The sequence below is a fragment of the Lepus europaeus genome, chromosome 4, assembly GCF_033115175.1.
Source record: "Lepus europaeus isolate LE1 chromosome 4, mLepTim1.pri, whole genome shotgun sequence".
In the NCBI taxonomy this organism is placed as follows: Eukaryota; Metazoa; Chordata; class Mammalia; order Lagomorpha; family Leporidae; genus Lepus; species Lepus europaeus.
In genome coordinates this window covers 100384963-100405909 of record NC_084830.1, presented here as the reverse complement: position 1 = coordinate 100405909, position 20947 = coordinate 100384963, and the positions used below count along the sequence as shown (strand labels likewise).

Below are 20947 nucleotides of genomic sequence, written 5' to 3'. Positions count from 1 at the left end.
CTCTTTCTCTTCACCAGTCTGCTTTTGCTTGGACAAGACCACTTCCATCTCTGGGTAGTCATTGCTTCAGCTGTGTTTTGTCTTCAGGATTGTACCAGTAAAGACATGTGTCATGTCCTTTTCCTATTTTTGGAAGAAAGGCTTCAGGATCTTAATTCCCCTTGTTTAAAATTTCCATTGAAAGCTTTATTCTTCCCTGCAGCGGATCTTGACTTAACAGTCTTGGCACCCATGAAGAAGAAGGTTTGCTCCACTTAAATTTTTCAGCTAAAGCTGTTTAGGTTGAACCAGGGGAGGTGTTTATGGTGTTGGCTATTGTTTCTGCTGCTAATCGTTATCCTCTTCAATTAGGGCATGACCAGGCTTAATTTTTTCCTTGCAAAGTGATGTGGATGGCCTGTTGCTACAGGCTCTACTGCCAACATCATCTTGTCCCTTTTTATTTTTGTAATCTACCAATTTGTGACATTGTCCCCATAGATTTTCCATAAAGCATCAGTAATTGATTCTTCCACTAAACTTCACCATAAATTTAAGAAGAATTCATAGGAGTTCTTTTAAAAACTGACATCCTTCTTAGTACCTCAAAGGAGATCTTGTTATATGACATGTTTTTAATAAGTTAGTCCCTGTTTATTTTGGTGCAAAATAACTTTTTTTTTTTTTTTGACAGGCAGAGTGGACAGTGAGAGAGAGACAGAGAGAAAGGTCTTCCTTTTGCCGTTGGTTCACCCTCCAATGGCCGCCGCGGTAGGCGCGCTGCGGCCGGTGCACTGCGCTGATCCGATGGCAGGAGCCAGGTGCTTCTCCTGGTCTCCCGTGGGGTGCAGGGCCCAAGCACTTGGGCCATCCTCCACTGCACTCCCTGGCCACAGCAGATAGCTGGCCTGGAAGAGGGGCAACCGGGACAGGATCGGTGCCCCGAACGGGACTAGGACCCGGTGTGCCGGCGCCGCAAGGCGGAGGATTAGCCTAGTGAGCCGCGGCGCCGGCCGCAAAATAATTTTTAAAGCTATGCATTCTTTGTGCTTTGCCCAAGGGAGATTTTGAAAGTTCAGAAATAGAAAGAATGATATATTCAAATGTGTGGGAGATCTCTCATTAGACCCCTGCGTGCATTCACATCAGCTGCTGGAGGCTGAACTGCCTCTCCTAGCAGTACCTGCCCTCACTTGCTTTCTTTTCTTTCTTTTTTTTTTTAAGATTTATTTTATTTATTTGAAAGACAAAGTTCGAGAGAGAGAAGGGGAGACATAGAGATATCTTCCATCTGCTGGTTCACTCCCCAAATGGCCACAATGGCCAGGGCTAGGCCAGACTACATCCAGGAGCCAGGGGATTCCTCGGGGTCTCCCACATTGGTGCAAAGGCCCAAGGGCCCAAGGACTTGGGCCGTCTTTACTGCTTTCCCAGGTGCATTAGCAGAGAGCTGGATCAGAAATAAAGCAGCCAGGAAGTGGCACTGCCCACATGGAATGCCGACATCGCAGGAGGTAGCCTTACACAGTGCTGGCCCCTGCCCTCACTTTCTGACACTCCCACATGACAGGTGGAGCCAGAGATTGAGAGATGCCTAGGATCACTGTTCTTGACCTCCTGCCTCAGCCACCACTGCACTCAGAAGGCAGGTTCATCAGCTGTACCTCCTGAATCCTCTCCTTCCTGGGTGCCCAAAGAGGCCACCTTCTCCCTCTGAGGCAGAGGCCTTACCTGGCCTCGCTGTCTCTGGTCTTCTCTCTGTCACCTACTGTCTTCTCAGAAGGTTGGGTACAATTCTCCAAAGCATACATCTCAGGGAATTTTTTTTTTTTTTTTTTTTTTTTTTTTTTTTTTTTTGGACAGGCAGAGTTAGAGAGAGAGACAGAGAGAAAGGTCTTCCTTCCATTGGTTCACCCCCCAACTGGCTGCTACGGCTGGCGCTGCGCTGATCCTAAGCCAGGAGCCAGGTGCTTCCTCCCAGTCTCCCATGCGGGTGCAGGCACCCAAGTACTTGGGCCATCCTCCACTGCCTTCCCGGGCCACAGCTGAAAGCTGGACTGGAAGTGGAGCAACCGGGACTAGTACCTGGTGTCCCAACCGGGACTAGAACCCAGGGTGCCAGTGCCACAGGCGGAAGATTAGCCAAGTGAGCCATGGCGCCGGCCAGGAACATTTCTCTTTGAAACTCTCCAGTAGGGCTCTAATCAGAAGAAGATGGAAGTAGGGAGTTTTTTAAAGATTTTATTTATTTGAGTGGTAGAGTTAAAGACAGAGGGGGAAAGACAGAAAGATGTTCTATCTGCTGGTTCATTCCTCAAATGGCCACAATGGCTGGAGCTAGGCCAACCTGAAGCCAACAGCCAGGAGATTCTTCCGGGTCTCGCATGCAGGTGCAGGAGCCCACATGCTTGGACCATCTTCCCCTGCTTTCCCAGACCATAACAGAGAACTGGATCAGAAGAGGAGTAGCCGGGACATGAGCTGGTGCCCAAAAGGGATGCCAGCACCCCACGTGGAGGCTTAGCCTACTCTACCAGTGCTGACCCCCAACCTTTGTTAAATCTCTTCAGATTCCTTTTAAAATGCAAAACAGAGAGCACTAGGATAGCAAAAGGGACAACATCTTCTTCAGGTATCTCCAGTAACTGCCAAGAGAGTGGCCTAGGCCTGATGCTGCAGCTGCAAAGCCTACTCTGGAGCTTCCCACAAGGTTGTGCAAGGAAGGAAAGGGGTGGCTCCAGTATCCTAAGAACCAGAAATCACAAACCACCCTCAGGATGAAAGAGCCTCACCCTGAGGGAAACTGGGGCAAGCAGATCTGAGGACATCTGGTGACCTTGGGAAATGGCCCCATATGCTGAGGTGCAAGCAAATAAAACAAGACCAGAGAGACCCAAGGAGGACTTCAGGAAGGACCAAGGTTGACAGCAGCCCTGGAGGCAGCCGGTGAGCACACATGCAGGGACCTGCTGTCCACCCAGAAGCTCAGTTGACATCTTGATGAGTCCTGTGTAGACCTCCCCTAAGTCAGGACAAAATAACGATGCTTGTGCTCAGCTGTTTAATATTGTGCTGGAGATACTGGAGAAGAGAACACAGTAAGATATAAAAGACACTCAGAAAAGTTACCTCTATTTTCAGGTTATGTGAAGGAGACACACCATGTTCCTTCCTATCCAGTAGAAAGATTGAATACATTAAAGTTGTTGATTATCACTGTATTAATTTATGATAATTTAACTTGATCCCTATAAAAGTGCCTTCAAATATTTTTCTGGGACTAGACAAGGTAATTATACAATATGTATGAAAGAATAAATGCTTAAGAATAACTGGGGGACTGGCATTGAGGCACAGCAGGTTAAGACACCGCCTGCAATGCTGACATCCCATATTGGTGCTGGTTCGAGTACTGGCTGCTCCACTTTCGAACCAGCTCCCTGCTAATGGCCTGGGAAAGCAGCAGAGGATGGCCCAGTGCTTGGGCCTCTGCACCTACGTGGGCGACCCAGGTGGAGTTCCAAGCTCCTGGCTTCAGAGGAGTGAACCAGTGGATGGGAGATCTTTCTCTGACTCTCTCTGAATCTGCCTTTGAAATAAATTAATCTTAAACAAAAATAGCCTTGAAAACGAAGAGTAGTAATGGGTGGCTAAGCATTCTGCTTTACACTGTGGCAGTGGCCACACCAAGCTTTATGATACACAGTAAAGTCTCTCACCTAGAAATGTGCCAGAGGCTAACCCATGAGTAATCTAGACCCATATAGCAGTTAGAGGTCTGATTTTGAGAATTTAATTCATTGTGTAATAAAAGGCTTCATCTGAAATCATTGGGCAAAGAGGTGCTTTTTTAATCAGCAGTTCTGGGACAGCTAGAAAAGGACAAAAAATTTGGTTCCTCACATTGTACATCAGGATAAGATTTGAATGAATCATGGATCTAATTATAAATAACAAACCTACAAATATTAGAAAACATAGATTAAATTTGGCTTTTTATGGAGAATTTGGAAAACTTTGCTATGGTTCAAAATCTAGTGGAATAAGAAAAATTTGATAAATTTGACTGTATACAAAAATTTTAAAGGAAAAATGTTAAGGAAATCAAAAGATAAATTAATGACAAGTTAGAGAAAGGCACTTATATTACAAAGGACTAATGTTCCCACTATATAGTGAAAATTGAAAATCTGACATGAAAACTGGGCCAGGGTGAAGGCATTTGGCACAGCAGTGAAAATGCCACCTGGAAGGCCCACATCCCACACCACAGGCCTGGTTCCTCCACTTCAGTCCACTTCCTGCTAATTTGCATCCTGGGAAGTTGCAGGAGATAGCCCAGATACTTGGATCCTTGCCACCCAGGTTGAGAACTGGGTGGACTTCTGGGCCCTTGGCTTTGGCCTAGCCCAGCCCTAGCTGCTGTGAGCTTTTGAGAAGTGAACTAACAAATGGAAGATGACTCCTTGTCTCTGCCTTTCAACTAAAGTAAAAATAAGTGAATAAAAATTTTAAAAATGAAATAAGAATTGAATAGAGGTATCACTAAAAAGAAATACGAATACTCCTTAAAGTGTTAAAAGATGTTGAGGCTTATAAATTTAATATGACTTAAAAACATGACTGAAATACAATTCCTTGCTGATCAATTTTGCAAAAATTCAGAAGTTTGACAACATATCCTTGGCAAGGGTATAGGGAATACAGGCATGCTCATACATTAATGGGAATGTAAAATGTTACCACTGCTGTGGTGGGGTGGCAAGAATTTGTAATGCATAGCACAATTGCATGTATGATTATCCTTTGTCTTAGTAACTCCCTTGTAGGATTTGGTGATAAACTTTAAAAAGTGACAGATATGCATGTCTATATATTATGTTATTATTTATAATATCAAAAGACTTGAGGTGGACTGGTACTGTGGTGTAGTGGGTAAAATCACCGCCTGTCATGCCGGCATCCCACATGGGTGCTGATTCAAGTCCCAGCTACTCCACTTCCGATCCAGCTCTTTGCTATGGCCGGGGAAAGCAGTGGAAGATGGCCCAAGTCCTTGGGCCCCTGTACTCACATGGGAGACCCGTAAGAATCTTTTGACTCCTGGCTTCTGGCTTCGTATTGGCCCAGCTCCGGCCATTGCTGCCATTTGAGGACTGAACCAACTGATGGAAGTCTCTCCTTCTCTCCCTCTCTCCCTCTTTCCCTCTCTCTCTCTCTCTCTCTCTCCCTCCCTCCCTCCCTCCCTCCCCTGCTCTGTGTAACTCTGCCTTTCAAATAAGTAAATAAATTTAAAAAAAAGAAAGACTTCAGATACCCAGATATCCATCAGTAGAGCATTAGTGGAATCAGCATTTGAAATACTCTGGATGCAGTGGAGTGCTGTGTAGCTGTGAAAAGAAAGGCGCTCTGAGGATCTCTGCATGCTCCTACAAAGTGAGACCTTTAGGGTCATTGCTACCAGAGAACACAAGGTGCAGAGCAGCTTTGGTCTAATACAGTATTTTATGAAAACACATTCAAATATGCGAGTATGTGGATGTATGTATCCATGTACACGAGGGCTTCAGATGGTTCATGGAAAATTAATTAGAAGATGTTTATTTTGGTGTGGTACAAAAATAATTTGAAATCCATCTGTAGTTTTTTTTTAAGATTTATTTATTTATGTATTTGAAAGTGAGAGTTACACACAGAGAGAAGGAGAGACACAGAGAGAGAGAGAGAGGTCTTCCATATGCTGGCTCACTCCCCTATTGGCTGCAACAGACGGAACTGTATCGATCTGAAGCCAGGAGCCAGGAGCCTCCTCCTGGTCTCCCACATGGGTGCAAGGGCCCAAGGACTTGGGCCATCTTCTACTGCTTTCCCAGGTCATAGTAGAGAGCTGGATCATAAGTGGAGCAGCCAGGACTCAAACCAGCACCCCTAGGGGATGCCGACACTACAAACGGCAGCTTTACCTACTACACTACAGTGCCGGCCCCCATAGTTCTTTCATAATACACATTTCCCATGAACTTTCTTTGAAGACCCTCTCAGATGCATGTATTTCAAAATGGTTTTGCGCCAGAATAAACTTCTCTCTCAATTCTGTTTTCCGTGAACTTTTAAAATTTCACTCATATGCATACATCATACATACATAACTTTAATTTTCAAAAGGAAATAAGGATAAAACAAAAGTTTCGAGTCAGAGATGGAAGTGGGACTTTATTGGGCCTGATTTTATGGTTCTGACTTTAGAACCTTTATATGTTCTATATAACTTTAAAAAAATCATTAAGATTGAAAATAAATGGGAACAAATTAACCTAAATATACTTCAAGGTGGTAGCACAAGTGTACAAAGAAAGGAATTGTTTTGCAGAACGTTTCTTTTTTTAAAGATTTATTTTGTTTATTTGAATGTCGGAGTAAAGAGAGAGGGAGAGATCTTTCATCTGCTGGATCACTCCCCAGATGATCTCAGTGGCCAGAACTGGGCCAGGCTGAAGCCAAGAGACAAGTGCCAGGAGCTTCTTCCGGGTCTCCCATGTGGGTACAAGGGTCCAAGCACTTGGGCCATCATCCACTGCTTTCCCAGGCCCATTGGCATTGAGCTGGATCAGAAATGGAGCAGCTGGGGCTCAAACCAGTGTCAGGTGACAGCTTTACCACTATGCCACAACACCATCCCCTTTAGAGAACTTTTTTATGCTGTGTTTCTATTGGAATATGTTCTTTTTTTTTTTTTTTTTGACAGGCAGAGTGGACAGAGAGAGAGACAGAGAGAAAGGTCTTCCTTTTGCCATTGGTTCACCCTCCAATGGCCGCCGCGGTAGGCGCGCTGCGGCCGGTGCACTGCGCTGATCCGATGGCAGGAGCCAGGTGCTTCTCCTGGTCTCCCATGGGGTGCAGGGCCCAAGCACTTGAGCCATCCTCCACTGCACTCCCTGGCCACAGCAGAGAGCTGGCCTGGAAGAGGGGCAGCCGGGACAGAACCGGCTCCCTGACCGGGACTAGAACCCGGTGTGCCGGCGCTGCAAGGCGGAGGATTAGCCTATTGAGCCGTGGCGCCAGCCTGGAATATGTTCTAAAGGTTCAAAAAGTTCTAAGCTGCGTAGCGTTCTTGTTAGTAGAATGTTGATTATTGTGAAATTATTACGTATATTGTAGGGTAAAGCAAAGCTATAATTATGTAATGATGTTAGAAACCAAGATTTTCAGAATAAGAATAATAACGCTATAATCGTATTTTTGAATTGTAAAAGTCAGTATGAGCCTATGTTTTTTTTCTTAAAAACAAAACTCCTATGTTCATAGCAATGACAATGCAATGTCCCTGTTTATAGAAGAATATCCATGAATAAATGCAGAGAATGACAGAATTAGAAAATGACCATTTTACATTCTTAATAACATAATGACTCTGCTCTACCCATTCTACCCTCAGGATGCCGTGGGACTGTCCCTACATGCCGTTTCCCACCCAGAGCAACCAGGGGTCCTCAGGGAAGTGGCTTATTCCAGGGTAAGGCAGGACAGGCACAAAATGAGCATGTGCCATAAAGCAAAGAAGCTCCTGGAGACTGTTCTGAGGTAGAATGAAAGGGCCTGAGTGTGACAGCCAAATAGAGGCAATCACAGCATCCAAGGAAGAGAATTTGCAGCTGACCGGAACTGGAGGTTATTAGGATGAACCAATTGCTCTTATTTATTTGAAGGGCAGAGTTAGGGAGAGAGAGACAGAGAGAGAGAGATCTATCTCTTCCATTCCTTGATTCACTTCCCTAGCCACAACAGCCAGGGCTGGGATAGACCAAAACCAGGAGCCAGGAACTCCATCTGTGTTTTCTGTGTGGGTGCCCCAAGTACTTGCTGTCTTTCTCTATTTTCCCAGGTGCATTATCAGGGAGCTGGATTGGAAGTGGAACAGCCTAGACATGAACCAGTCTTCGTATGGGGTGCTGGTGTTGCAGGTAGCAGCTTCATCCACTGTACCAGAATGCCAGCCCCAACAAGCCAATTTTTAGGGGAAAAAAAATTACTCATCCTGGTTTCTCTATACAAATCATTGAGTAGTAACCAACCAGTTGATAAGGGAAAGTACTTTATAGAAGAATTTTAAGTAACAAATGTTTTATAGAATTAGAAAACTACTGTTTTGCATCTCTTCATGAAATGACAGACTTAGGCAGATGTTGTCACTGGATCCTAAAATCACACACAAGACTGATAGGAGCTAAGGCTGATGGACAGAGAAGAGCAGCAGAGCCGAAGCCTGCTCATCATGTTTTGTGTCACCGAAAGCGGGACGCTCTTACATGACATCCTGCTGAGGAGGCATTCTTGCCAAGACACCTAGCCTTGAGTCTCAAAACCATTTTGTAAGAAGTGGATCAAGTAAAATGATACTGGGAGGAAACTAGCCAGATTGAAAGGGGGAGGGAAGAGATGTTCAAAGAAGAAATAATCCAATTTTGTCTTTTTTAAATGGTATTTTAAAATAAGTATGAGAGAGACTTCTGCTTTTGGCCAAGGTGGAATAATAGACTTAGTTTATCCTCCTGTCTGGAACAGTGCTGGGGTGAGGGGTGGGGAGTCGGGGGTGATAGGGAACAGCATTCTGAAGATGCAGGCAACAAAAGCCAGATTCCTGAGCAAGGGGGAGTAAGGGAGACAGCCCTAGGATTGTCCGTCTCAGTGTGTCAAGTGAGTTTCCAAGCAGCAGTGCACAGAGGGCGACTCCAGGAGAAGACAGCTGAGGGCCCAGGCAGAGCAAGGTGCCAGCATCCACAGAGCTCTGCTGAAGGGGAGAGAGATGCAGAGGGTCCCACCACCTTGCCGTTCACTGGAACACCCATCAGCCACATGTGGGCTAACAGCCCAAGGCTAAGGGATTATCATCCAGTAGGGCCTGAGAGGGTAGCCTGCTAACTGAACAATCCAAAAAGAATTCCATTTGCAATAAATAGCATCAAAGAGACAAAACTTACAACACAATTACAATTGAGCTTTATGGTTCTGGCTAAAGACAGATAAATAGACAAATGGAATAGAATAGGAACTCAAAAGTTAACCCTCACAAATACGGTCACATGATTTCCAACAAAGGTGCCAAGACCATTCAGTTGGGAGACGACTGTCTTCAGTAGTGGTGCAGAGAAAACTGGATGTCCACAAGCAGGAGAGTGACCTGGACTGTTAATCTACACCCTATACAGAAGTTAACTCAAAATGGATCCAAGACCCAAAGAGTTAAAACTAAAAAACTCTTAGAACAAGACAAAGGGGAAGCTTCATGACATTGAATTTCACTTTGATATCTTTGATGACACCAGAAGTTTTTTAAAAAATAAAAATGGAAAATATACTGTACCGTGTGAAAAATTTGCTTATTTGAAAGGCAGAGTTACAGAGAAAGAGTGAGATTTTTCATCCACTGGTTCATTCTCCAAATGGCCACAATGGCCTGCACTGGGCCAGGCCAAAGCCAGGAGCTTCCTCCAGGTCTCCCACAGAGGTGCCAGAGGCCCAAGCATTTGGGCCATCTTCTGTTGCTTTTCCAGGCACATCAGCAGGACTTGAACCAGCACCAACATGGGATGATGGCATTGTGGTGTGACGGGTTAAGCCCCTGCCAATGGCGTTGTAGGTGGTGACTTAACCCATCATAGCACAATACCAACCCTCCCAACCCCAACCCCCAAAACGTGAATGTTCTTAACTCACTGAACTGTACACTTTAAAAATTACTAAGATGAAAAAAAAAATTACTAAGATGGTAAATTTTGTATGTGTGTTTTAGTGCAATTAAAATTTTTAAGTGAAGTGTTAGAGTCACCTGAAGTTAGACTGTGGTAAGTTAAAGACACATGAGGAGTCTGTCTTCAGAAAGCTCACAGAGGAGGCCAGTGTTGTGTAGTGGGTTAAGCTGCCACCTGTGATGCTGGCATCCCAGATGGGTGCCAGTTCGTGACCCAGCTGCTCCACTTCTAATCCAGCTCCCTGCTAATATGCCTGGGAAAGCAGCAGAAGATGGTCCAAGTGCTTGGGCCCCTCCACCCACATAGGAAACCCAGAAGAAGCTCCTGTCTCCTGGCTTCAGCCTGGCCCAGCTCCAGCCGCTGCGGCCATTTGGGGAGTGAACCAACAGGTGGAAGATCTCCCTCTCTAGCTCTACCTTTCAAATAAATCTTTAAAAAAAAAAAAAAAAAGAGGGGGTGAAGGGGGAGACAGCTCTGTGGCTTAGTAGGTTAAGCCTCTGCCTGCAACACTGGCATCCCATCTGGGCACCAGTTCAAGTCCCAGATGCTCCACTTCTGATCCAACTCCTTGCTAATGGTCTTGGAAAGCAGGGGAAGATGGCCCAAATGCTTGGGGCCTTGCACCCATGTGGGAGACCTGGAAGAAGCTCCTGGCTTGGGATCGGCCCAGCCCCGATCATTGCAGCCATTTGGGGAGGGAACCAGTGAATGAAAGACCTGTTTCTCCCCTCCCCACCTCTCTCTTTGTAACTCTGCCTCTCAAATAAATCTTAACCCACTAACTTTAAAAAACAAAAATCACTTTAAAAAAAAACTCATGAAAGAGCTACACATTAAATTTCAGAATTTTTTGCACTAAAATAAAGCTACCTTTAATTCCATTTTTTCTGATCTTTTTTTTTTTTTAACTGTTATTTGTTTGAGAGGCAGAGAGAAGATGAGCAGGCTGCCATCTGCTGGTTCATTCCCAGTGACCACAGTTGGCACTGGCCAGGCAGAGCTGAAACTGGGACCCAGCAATTCAATTCAGGTCTCTCACCTGGGTGGCAGGAGCCCAAATTTTTTTTTTTTTTTTTTTTTTTTTTTTTTTTGACAGGCAGAGTAGACAGTGAGAGACAGAGAGACAGAGAAAGGTCTTCCTTTTGCCGTTGGTTCACCCTCCAATGGCCACCGCGGCTGGCACGCTGCGGCCAGCGCACCGCGCTGATCCAAAGGCAGGAGCCAGGTGCTTCTCCTGGTCTCCCATGGGGTGCAGGGCCCAAGCACTTGGGCCATCCTCCACTGCCCTCCCGGGCCACAGCAGAGAGCTGGCCTGGAAGAGGGGCAACCGGGACAGAATCCGGCACCCCGACTGGGACTAGAACCCAGTGTGCCGGCGCCACAGGCAGAGGATTAGCCTATTGAGCCGCGGCGCCGGCCAAGGAGCCCAAATACTTGAGACCTCATCATTGCCTTCCAGGATCTGCTTTAGCAGGATGCCAGAATCTATAGCGGAGCCAGAATTGAACCCATATATTCCAGTATAGGACACGGGCATCCCAGCTGCTAAGCCAAATACCTGCCTCTCCATGAGCTTTTTGGAAGGGCCCTCATAAATTTTAATCTTAAAGCAACCACTAAAATAATAAAGAGTTATGACTAAGCACACAATGGAGATTTATGGAATCTACAAATTCTCGAAAGGTGGCAGAAAAAGAGGAAAAGGGGAGTAGAGAAGAGGTGGGACTTAGAAGTATGGTGTAGATTCTAGCATCACCATATCAATAATCACTTGGAAGTATGTGGTCTGAACACCCTGGGGAAAAGCAGAACAGATTAAATTTAAAAAAAAAAAGGACTAAACCATATCCTGCCTACAGGAAACACATTTAGGAAGTGAGCTACTAGATAGGATCAATACGCCCCCATCTCTCTGCCTCTTAGATAAATAAATACAATTTTAAATACAAAAATAGAAATAAGTTAAAAGGATGTAAAAAGTAGTGTCATCCTAACACAAAATATAATTGAAGTGGTTACATTAATACACAGATTTCAGAGCAGAGCTATTGCCAGGGATGAAAGTCATTTCTTAACAATAAAACCATGAATTCAACAAAGACCCTTAACAGTCATAAACATTTGTGCACACGGTAACAAAGCTTCAAAAACAGGAAGTCAGAGTTGATACAACTACAGTGAGAGATATGTAAACCCATAATGTAGTCAAAGATTTCAGAACTCAATTACTGAAAGAGTAAGTAGGGCTGGCATGTGGGGAAATGGGGTCAGGCCACCACCTGGGTGAGTGTTAGTTCAAGTCCCAGCTGTTCCTCTTCCTATCTGGCTTCCTGCTAATGTGTCTGGGAAAGCAGCAGAAGATGGTGCAAGTGCTTGGGCTCCTGCTACCCACCTTGGAGACCTGGATGGAATTCCAGACTCCTGCTTCAGGTTGGCCTAGCCCTGGCTATTACAGCCATTTGGAGAGTGAACAAATGGATGGAAGATCCCTCTGTCCCTCCGCAAGTCTCCCTCTCTCTCTTTCTCCCTTTAACTCTGCCTTTCAAGTAAATAAATCTTTAGAAAAAAAAGACAAATCAGTAATAAAACACCTTAACAGTGTAATCAACTAACTTGACCTGGTTTACAGTCAACAAAAACAAAACACACATCCTTTTGAAGTGCGCTGTAGACCATGAAACAAGTCAGTAATGTAAAAGGATTCAGGTTCAAACAATGTAGTGTTTTCTGAACACCTGGAGTTAAATATGTCAGTGACAGGAAGACCTCCGGAAAAAGCCAAATGTTTGGAAATCAGTTTCTAAATAACCCATGGGACGAGGAAGAAATCAAAGGGAAATTAGAAAGCCGTTTGGACTGAAGATGAAAGCACAGTATCTGGATTCTTCAGAAGTGCCACCAAGGCAGTACCTGAAAGGTGTAGCGTCGATGAGCACACTTTAATTATAACACTTTGTTTTAAGTCAGTCTCCATAATGATTTTTTTAAAAGATTTATTTATTTATTTGAAATTTAGAGTTACACAGAGAGAGGAGAGGCAGAGAGAGAGGGAGAAAGAAAGGTCTTCCATCCCCTAGTTTACTCCCCAAGTGGTTGCAATGGCCAGAGCTGTGCCGATCCGAAGCCAGGAGCCAAGAGTGCCTTCCAGGTCTCCCATGCAGGTGCAGGGGCCTAAGGTCTTAGGACATCTTCTACTGCTTTCCCAGGCCATAGCAGAGAACTGGATCAGAAGTAGAGCAGCTGGGTCTCAAACCAGTGCCCATATGGGATGCTGGCACTGCAGGTGGTGGCTTAACCCACTATGCCATAGCACTAGCCCCAATAATGATTTTTTTTTTTTTTAAGATTTATTATTTGAAAGGCAGAATGTCAGGGATGGTGTGGGGGTGGGAGGAATAGTGACAGAGAGAGAGATCTTCATCCATTGCTTCACTGCCCGAATGTCAGCAACAGCCAGGACTGGACCAGGCCCAAGCCAGGAACCTGTAACCCCATCCAGTCTCCCATGTGGGTGGCAGGGGCCCAAGTGCTTGAGCCATCATCACGGCTTTCCCAGGCATGCTAGCAGGGAACTGGATTGGAGGCAGAGCAGCTGGAACTCAAACCACGCTGTGATAGGAGATGCTGGCGTCACAAGTAGCAGCTTAACATATATGTGCCACATCAGCTCCTCCATAAGGATGTTTTTTCAAAAGAAAGTATGACAGAGGGAACTCTTAACAGGTTAAAAGAGACTTGAGAGACAGCACCCAAATGCCATGTTTGAACGTTGTGTCCTATTTCAGACAAGCCAGCTATGAAGACTCTAGACACCTGAGAAGTTGTAGTGTGGTTCATAGGAGGTTAATTGTGTGCCAGGCAAGACAGTGGCATCCTGCAGAAGCCTGTGCCTGTTGGAGATAAGTGATGAGGTCCTGATGGGCACAGTTATATAATGTTTGTGCTGTTTGATATCTAGCACAGTAAAGAAGGGAGAACAGGTGAAAACTAGAGGTAGAATATTGATTGTTGGAACCCATTAAGTTATTATATTTTGTGTGTTTTTTAATTTCCTCCAAATCTGTTTTTTGTTTTTTAATGATTTTTTTATTCTCATGTAGACTCACTTGTTTTGGTCCCCACCTCACTACCTCAGCTTCAACATCTGCCTCTTCCCAGTTTAGGGTCCTACTGTGTATGGAGTGCCTGTTTGTCCTGGGTGCCTGGGATGGCCCCAGTTGATAGCTGGGGAGCCCGTGTGAATACTGAGGGCCCCTTACTCATGGAGCACCCTGATGTACATGGTGAAATAGACGCTGTCCTCCCATCCTCATACCTTGCACCTGTTTGTCTTCCTGGGCTTTTCCTTTGTCTAGAATCCCCTTTCCTGTGCCTAGGCTTTTCCTCATCTGGCTCCTACTCAGTTGGCCAGGCATCTTTTCCTCAAAGTCTGGCACCCTCCTGTGCCCTGCCCTGCTGCACCTGCATGAGGTCAGCCCCTGTGTGCTGCTGCTGCACCTGGATAGGCTCTGTGGTACAGCCTTAGAGGCTGGTGTTTTACTGGCCTGTTGCCTAATACAGTTAGTTAGCTTTAGAATGTTATGGGTTCTGTCATTTCGCCTTAGGGTCATTGGTGTCTAGCAATGTGTGGTAGGATGTTGGATACATCCAGCCTTGTGCTTCTCCCAGAAATGCGAGAATAACTGTGGAAAAGTCAGTAAGCCTTCCCACAGTTACAGAGACTTGCTGGAGCAGAACCCACCTCTCACACTTGATGGTGCGATTATGCATTTAATGGTGACCGTTCCTGGGGCAAAACAAGGAAGCTGTGAGAGCTCTGGAGGGTGTGGGAATATGTTGATAATGTGATCATGTTTCATGTGTTTGTGCAACAGTGATTGTGACTCCTCACTTTCCTACTGTGTACACCTTCGGTGTTCAACAGAAAGCTGAGTGTGTAGGACAGCTGTTATTGTTCCTGATTTTTTAACTGCATCTTTAGAATCCTCTTATATGAAATGACAGTGTAGGATAATAGGGGCTTTATACATTTAGTTATTTCTTAACAAAAGAACATCATTCAGAGAGCTCACACTAATGTCTGTTTTTATTTGCAATTTTCATAGCGTCGTCTGGGAGATGCAGCCAAGAAAGCCATCAGTAAATTGACAACGAGAACAGTGAAAAAGGGCGATAAGGTACGGAAATGAGATAACCAGCACTGTAAAAAATGAGAAACTTGTGTTGTTTTTGTCTGCTGGCGGAGAACACACCTATTTGTGTCTTGTCTCTTAGTGTTGTTTTTCTCTGGGTGTGCTACCCAAAGCTTTAATTTTAAACTACCTTCTCTTTGAGATCTATTCTTAGAATGTCTGTCACATGGTACCTTTCCTGGAACCCTTTCACTTTCCTGCGCTGTGAATGCTGTCATCATTATTACTGTCACACTTCAGCTGTGTTTTTTGAGTTTTGTTCTGCTAAAAGCTAACATGTGCATGTTTAAAGAGTTCTAGTGGGATCTTTTTGTACATTAAATAGCCAGAAGATGTGTGTTTTGTCTTTGTACTTTCTGTGTCTTCGCTTATCCCTTTATGTTTTGTTTCTTCATTTTTTGATGGGAGACTGAAGGCCTCATGTCTAGGGAGTGACCATGAACAGGGTTGTCTCCTGAAGGAAAAGGAGCGCAGTGTGTCAAGGCCAGGCCTCACTCTCAAGGAACCAAGTCAAAGGCAGCAGAAGAGACTGCGTCTAAGTAGGATTCCCCAGTCAGATTTCAGGTTGTGGTGGAGCCTGCCTCTCCTCCATTAGGACAGAGACCAAACTGCAGGATATTCAGGGTTCACTGGAATGAGGAGGTTGTCTGTATCTCTACAGGATAAACCAAAACCATCTCCTGACCTGCACCCAACTTTTTAGCAAAGAGCTGTGGGAGGAAAATTTCAGGTGATTCTCCACCTGTTTTATTACTCTCGAACTTTACCCATGTTTATTCCCATTGCCTTGACACCACAATATGTAGTTGCCCTTGACGCTGTTCTCTATGGTGGAGACATTGTGAGTGTAGCTCATTACACTAAGGAAAGAAAAAAAGGAGGGGGAATCTCTTACAGAAAATACAAGTAGCATCAAAACAGCTGCCTTTTAACCCCAGAGCAGTGGTAAGCAGTACAAATGCTGTCTGGGCTGGATGGCCATCAGCCGCCATTAATTAGAAATTACTTGGAGCTGCTCTCACCTGCCTTCTTTCTTTGTCCCCAAAACTAGCCCAAAACAATCTTTCTTTCAGTTATTAAAGCCAGTGCATCTTCTTAGCTTGTACTTCCTAGACTTGGCAAGAGTTGTCCCACAGTGTTTCAGTCCAAATGACAGTGACTGGTCACATAGTCTTACTACTTTCCTTGCCTGGGTAGCCAGCATGCTGTTTTGTGACAGCTCAGGCCCTGAGGAAGAAGGAAAGCAGCTAAACTAGTGATCAGACACCTTGCTGACTCTTCCTAACTCCTGAGTTAGGAAGTCCCACTGTTGAACTGAGCCAGTGCCTTCTCCGTCCCAGACCTGTGACTGGATGCACAGCTCCCAATCCTGGTAGGTCTGCTGGATACACAGCATCCTTTCTGCCTGTGCTGGGGCAGGCAGTTATGCGAGCAACCTGGTGAGTGAAGGCATGCACTGAAACCTGTTCAGATGGACCAGAGTGCAGAGAAAATGGGGTATAATGGTAAATCTTTTTTTTTTTTCCATTTTTTTCTTTTCTTTTTTTTTTTTCTTTTTTTTTTGACAGGCAGAGTGGACAGTGAGAGACAGAGACAGAGAGAAAGGTCTTCCTTTTGCCGTTGATTCACCCTCCAATGGCCGCCGCGGTAGGCGCGCTGCAGCCGGTGCACCGCGCTGATCCGATGGCAGGAGCCAGGTGCTTCTCCTGGTCTCCCATGGGGTGCAGGGCCCAAGCACTTGGGCCATCCTCCACTGCACTCCCTGGCCACAGCAGAGAGCTGGCCTGGAAGAGGGGCAACCGGGACAGGATCGGTGCCCCGACCGGGACTAGAACCCGGTGTGCCGGCGCCGCAAGGCGGAGGATTAGCCTAGTGAGCCGCGGCGCCGGCGGTATAATGGTAAATCTTAAAAAAAAAAATAGCAATTGTGACTTACTTTTAGGATATATCATAAAGAGAACTGGTATTGATTGTTACGCCATAATTTTAAAGCAAAGTAGATTGGCCCAGATGTATTTTGGGTCAATATAGCTAAGCTAATGAAAACTTAGTAAATTCTTCTTAATAGCTTTCACTTCATTAGCAACTTCCTATCATAGTTGCCCCAGGAAATTTCCTGCTGAACTGGATCTCCCATTTGTGCACTTTGAAGAGGTGACTTTTGTTGTCGTGCTTTTCTTTCAGGAGACTGACCCAGACTTTGACCATTGTGCAGTCTGCATAGAGAGCTACAAGCAGAATGATGTGGTCCGGATTCTCCCCTGCAAGTATGTCAGCTTTCTCTGATTGACAAGCGTGATGCTGATGTGTGAGAGTGGGTATCGACCTGCCCACTCTGTGGCTGCTCTGGCAGACCAAAGCCCTCCCACACATTGCCCATAATGCGAGGCTGTGATTGGCAGGGAGCAGTTTGACCTCACAAGTACCAGCTACACAGCCTTTTCTTGTTAGGAGAAATGTATGTGCACAACCACCTAGCACATCATAACTATCTGGACTCTGAGTTGCAAAAGCAACCCATGTTCCTTTGCATGTTAAGTCAGTTCATCACTAGGCCTTCTGTGAGACCTTCACAGCGCTCACCTGAAACTGGTACCCAGTCTAGGGACAGAGCCTAGATTATACGAGGTAGGAAGGACCAATGTTGGCCTTGTGTCAGCTCTGGGTCAGGTTCTCTATTCTGTGCAGATTACATTTACTGTCTCATGTGGTACCCCAAGTAATCGTTAAAAAAAAAAAATTTATTATTTATTTGAGAATTACAGACAGAGAGATGGAAACACAAAGAGAAAAGTCTTCCATCTGCTGCTTCACTCCCAAAATGCCACAATGGCCAGAGCTGGTGTAGACCAAAGGCAGGAGCTGCTTCTGGGTCTCCCACATGGGTATAGGGGCCCAAGCACTTGGGCCATCTTCCACTGCTTGCGCAGGCACATTAGCAGGGAGCTGGATGAGAAGTGGAGCAACAGGGAATTAAACTGCGCCCATGAGGGATGCCAGTGCCACAGGTGAAAGCTTAACTACTACGCCACAGCACCAGCCCTTCCAAGTAGTCTTGATTGTACAGTGAAGGATGTTGAAGCCAGTAATAGATTTAAGAATTCCACAATTCAGAAATGGTAGAGCCAGTGTAAAAGTCTGCCTTAATGTCAGTGCTTGCTACATAGGACCCACACCTCCCTTCAGAAGGGAGTGTTCACTAGTACTCGGGTGCTTCAGAAGTGCAAGCTCTTTATAAGCTTGTTGATTTCCACCATGGTCCTATCCCAAGCTAGGGAAAGTGAAACATTCACATACAGAATTCTGGGGGCAGGCGTTTGGCCTAGTAGTTAGGATTCCAGTTAAGATTCCCAGATCCTACATCAGAGTAACTGTGTTTGATAACTAGCTCTGGTTAGTGTCTCTGGTGTCCTACTAATGCAGACTCTGGGAGGCAGCCATGATGACTCAAGTAATTGGGTTCCCACCACCCATGTGGGAGAGCTGAATTGAGTTGCTGGTTCCTGTTTCAGCCCAGCCCAGTGGGCATTTAGAGACTGAAGCAACAGAGGGGAGCTCTCTTTCTGTGTCTGTTTCTGACTCTGCCTGCCTGCCTGTCAAATCAATAAATTTTTAAAAGCTACACAGTTCCAAATGGTGATTGGAAAAATATGTAATCACTTACTGAAAAACCTGAAACTAAAGACTTCTTCTTCCTTCTTCCCTCTGTTCTTTTAAAGACATCACACAACTCCAGCTCTCTTAAAATACGGAACATGTGAATTAATGAAGTAATTATCTCTGTGAGGCTGCAGCTTTATTTTACTTACTCACAATATTCTGTTTTGAGGCTAGGGAAAGCTGTGTGGTACTGAAACAGAAATCCAAGATTCTGGAAGGCAAGTCATTTTAGTTCATATATAAAGCAAAAATCTATCAAACTAAATGTAAGATGACCTATGGAAAATTAAATCACCTAATGACTAGTTTTCTTTATCTGTAGTTACTTCCAGTCTAACGCGTGACGCTAAGGGAGACACAGAAACACACATGCCCATCAGGGAGAGAACGGTAGGGGTCGTGCTGGTGCCTGACCAGCAGCTGCCTGCTCTGAATGGGAATGTCCAGGAAGAAGCCATGATTTCCCAGGCTCTCTTTTTGTCCCAGCCCAGGAAGCCCCAGAGCCACCTGATGCCTAAGAACAGCAGCAGCACCAGACGTTCATAGTTGCTGCTGAAGTGAGTACGTCCTCCTCAGGAAGCCTCAGCCTCAAATAGATTATTCTGGGAACCTTACTGCCCCTCTTCCATCCGTTAAGTATGGCCGTCTCCAACTTGCATTCTGAGTTCTTTCTTCTTAATTTCACCCAGTGTTTTCCAAACCTGGCTGTGCATCAGAATCCGTGGGGAGCTTTTGAAACACATCCCAAAGGGCCCAGGCGTATTTATTTTAGTAAGTGCCTGAATGATTCCAACTCTGCAAGGCCATCTCCATCAAAGTCGAGAGCCTTGATTGGTTTAACCATTTCTGTGGCTGAAGCCAAATGTTTCTCAGCCCTTGTGTCTGTGGTCTGCTTTTTGAACATTAGAATATTTTAATTAATTATTTGAGAGGAAGAGAGCTCCTGTCCACTGGTTCATTCCTCTAATGAGCAGGCCTGGGCCAGGCTGAAGCCGGGAGCCAGGAACTCAGTCCAGGTCTCCCACGTGGGTTGCAGCAACCCCATTACTTGAGTCATCAGCACCACCTCCCAGAATCTGTATCAGCAGGAAGCGAGAATAAAGAGCCAGAGTTGGAACTTGAACCCAGGCACTCCAGCATGGTATATGGGTATCCCAACCAACATCATTCTCTAGGCCAAATTACCTTGTCTCCCTGGTCATAGCACTGCTCATTCAGTCATCTTTCTGGGTCCTTGTTGAACGATTTAAGCTTACTCACCTGCCTGTGTGCCCAAGTTCTCCATGTGGCCTTGGAGCCCGCAGGTGTTTGTTACTCTTAAATCTCAAGTCTCAACAAGGTGCAGCCTCTCTAAACGATCTAGCACAACCTGCCCAGAAAACATGTGATCTCACTGAGTGGTGATACCAGTGTGGCCTGCAGGAGGAGTAAAATAGCCTTCAATGCTCAGCAGCCTTTTGTGACAACCTTTGACCTAGAGCAGGTTTTCTCAGCCTTGGTTCTAGTGACAGTTGGAATCAGAGAATCCTTTGTTTGGAGGTGGAGGAGGCTGCTGTGTGCGTTGCAAGATAATTAGCAGTGTGCTTGACCTCTATGCACTAGATGCCAACAACACCCACACAGCACAGTTGTGCGGCCAGAAATATCTCCAGACTAGAAAATGACTGCACAAATACTTGTCTTGACCCCAGATCTTCGCCATGCCTTTGTTCCGACTCTCACCTTGCACTGCTGCCTAACGCTCCCTTCTCTTCCTCTCTGTGTGGCCTAGCAGTTGGCTGCCTTGGCGTCCGTCGTCACTCAGCAGCTCTGTCGGCTCTGTCTTCCTGTAGGACACTGAACAGTCTGTAGAGTCCTGCTGCTGGGCTCCATTCCCACCCTTACCCTTGCCCTGGTGGCTCTACCTGTTGCACAGCAGCACCTCCAGGTGTATTCCTTCTCCTTCAGCACCTCAGTTGCTTAATCCTCACTCTGCACATCACTCCACCAGCTTGTGGAGAAAGTAAGGGTTGAAGGGCACTCAACTTTCTGACCTTTAGGTGTGCTCCTCTGGTCTGAGGCTGCCCCTTACATCTGGACCTCCACCTACCAGCCTCCTCCCTCCCTCAGGGACCTTGCCCTGACTCTCTCTGTTCTTTCCCATTGTGGCTGGCTGGCTGGCTGCTCATCAGCATTCAGTCATGCCCAGTTCTGAACAGTCTTCCCCCTCCAAATGCAACCCCACAGCCTTCCCCTTTGCAGCCAGCCTTCAGAGTTCAGACCCTGTGTGTCTGTCCTTCCTTTGTAACCGCCTGCGGGTAGAGGCCAAGCTTCTCGGGGTGCTGGCTTCAAGCTGCATGACCTTTCCTTTCCGCTCTCTGTGGTACT

General features: G+C 45.8%; 1 protein-coding gene across 1 annotated transcript in view; it reads left to right on the top strand.

The window, feature by feature from the left end:
- Positions 1-20947, top strand: part of RNF130 (ring finger protein 130) — a 110623-nt gene that overhangs the window by 71172 nt on the left and 18504 nt on the right. Inside the window, exons 4-5 of the mRNA XM_062188574.1 lie at positions 14834-14905; positions 17105-17187. Coding sequence (XP_062044558.1) covers positions 14834-14905; positions 17105-17187 — 155 coding nt within the window. The remainder of the gene's footprint in view (positions 1-14833; positions 14906-17104; positions 17188-20947) is intronic.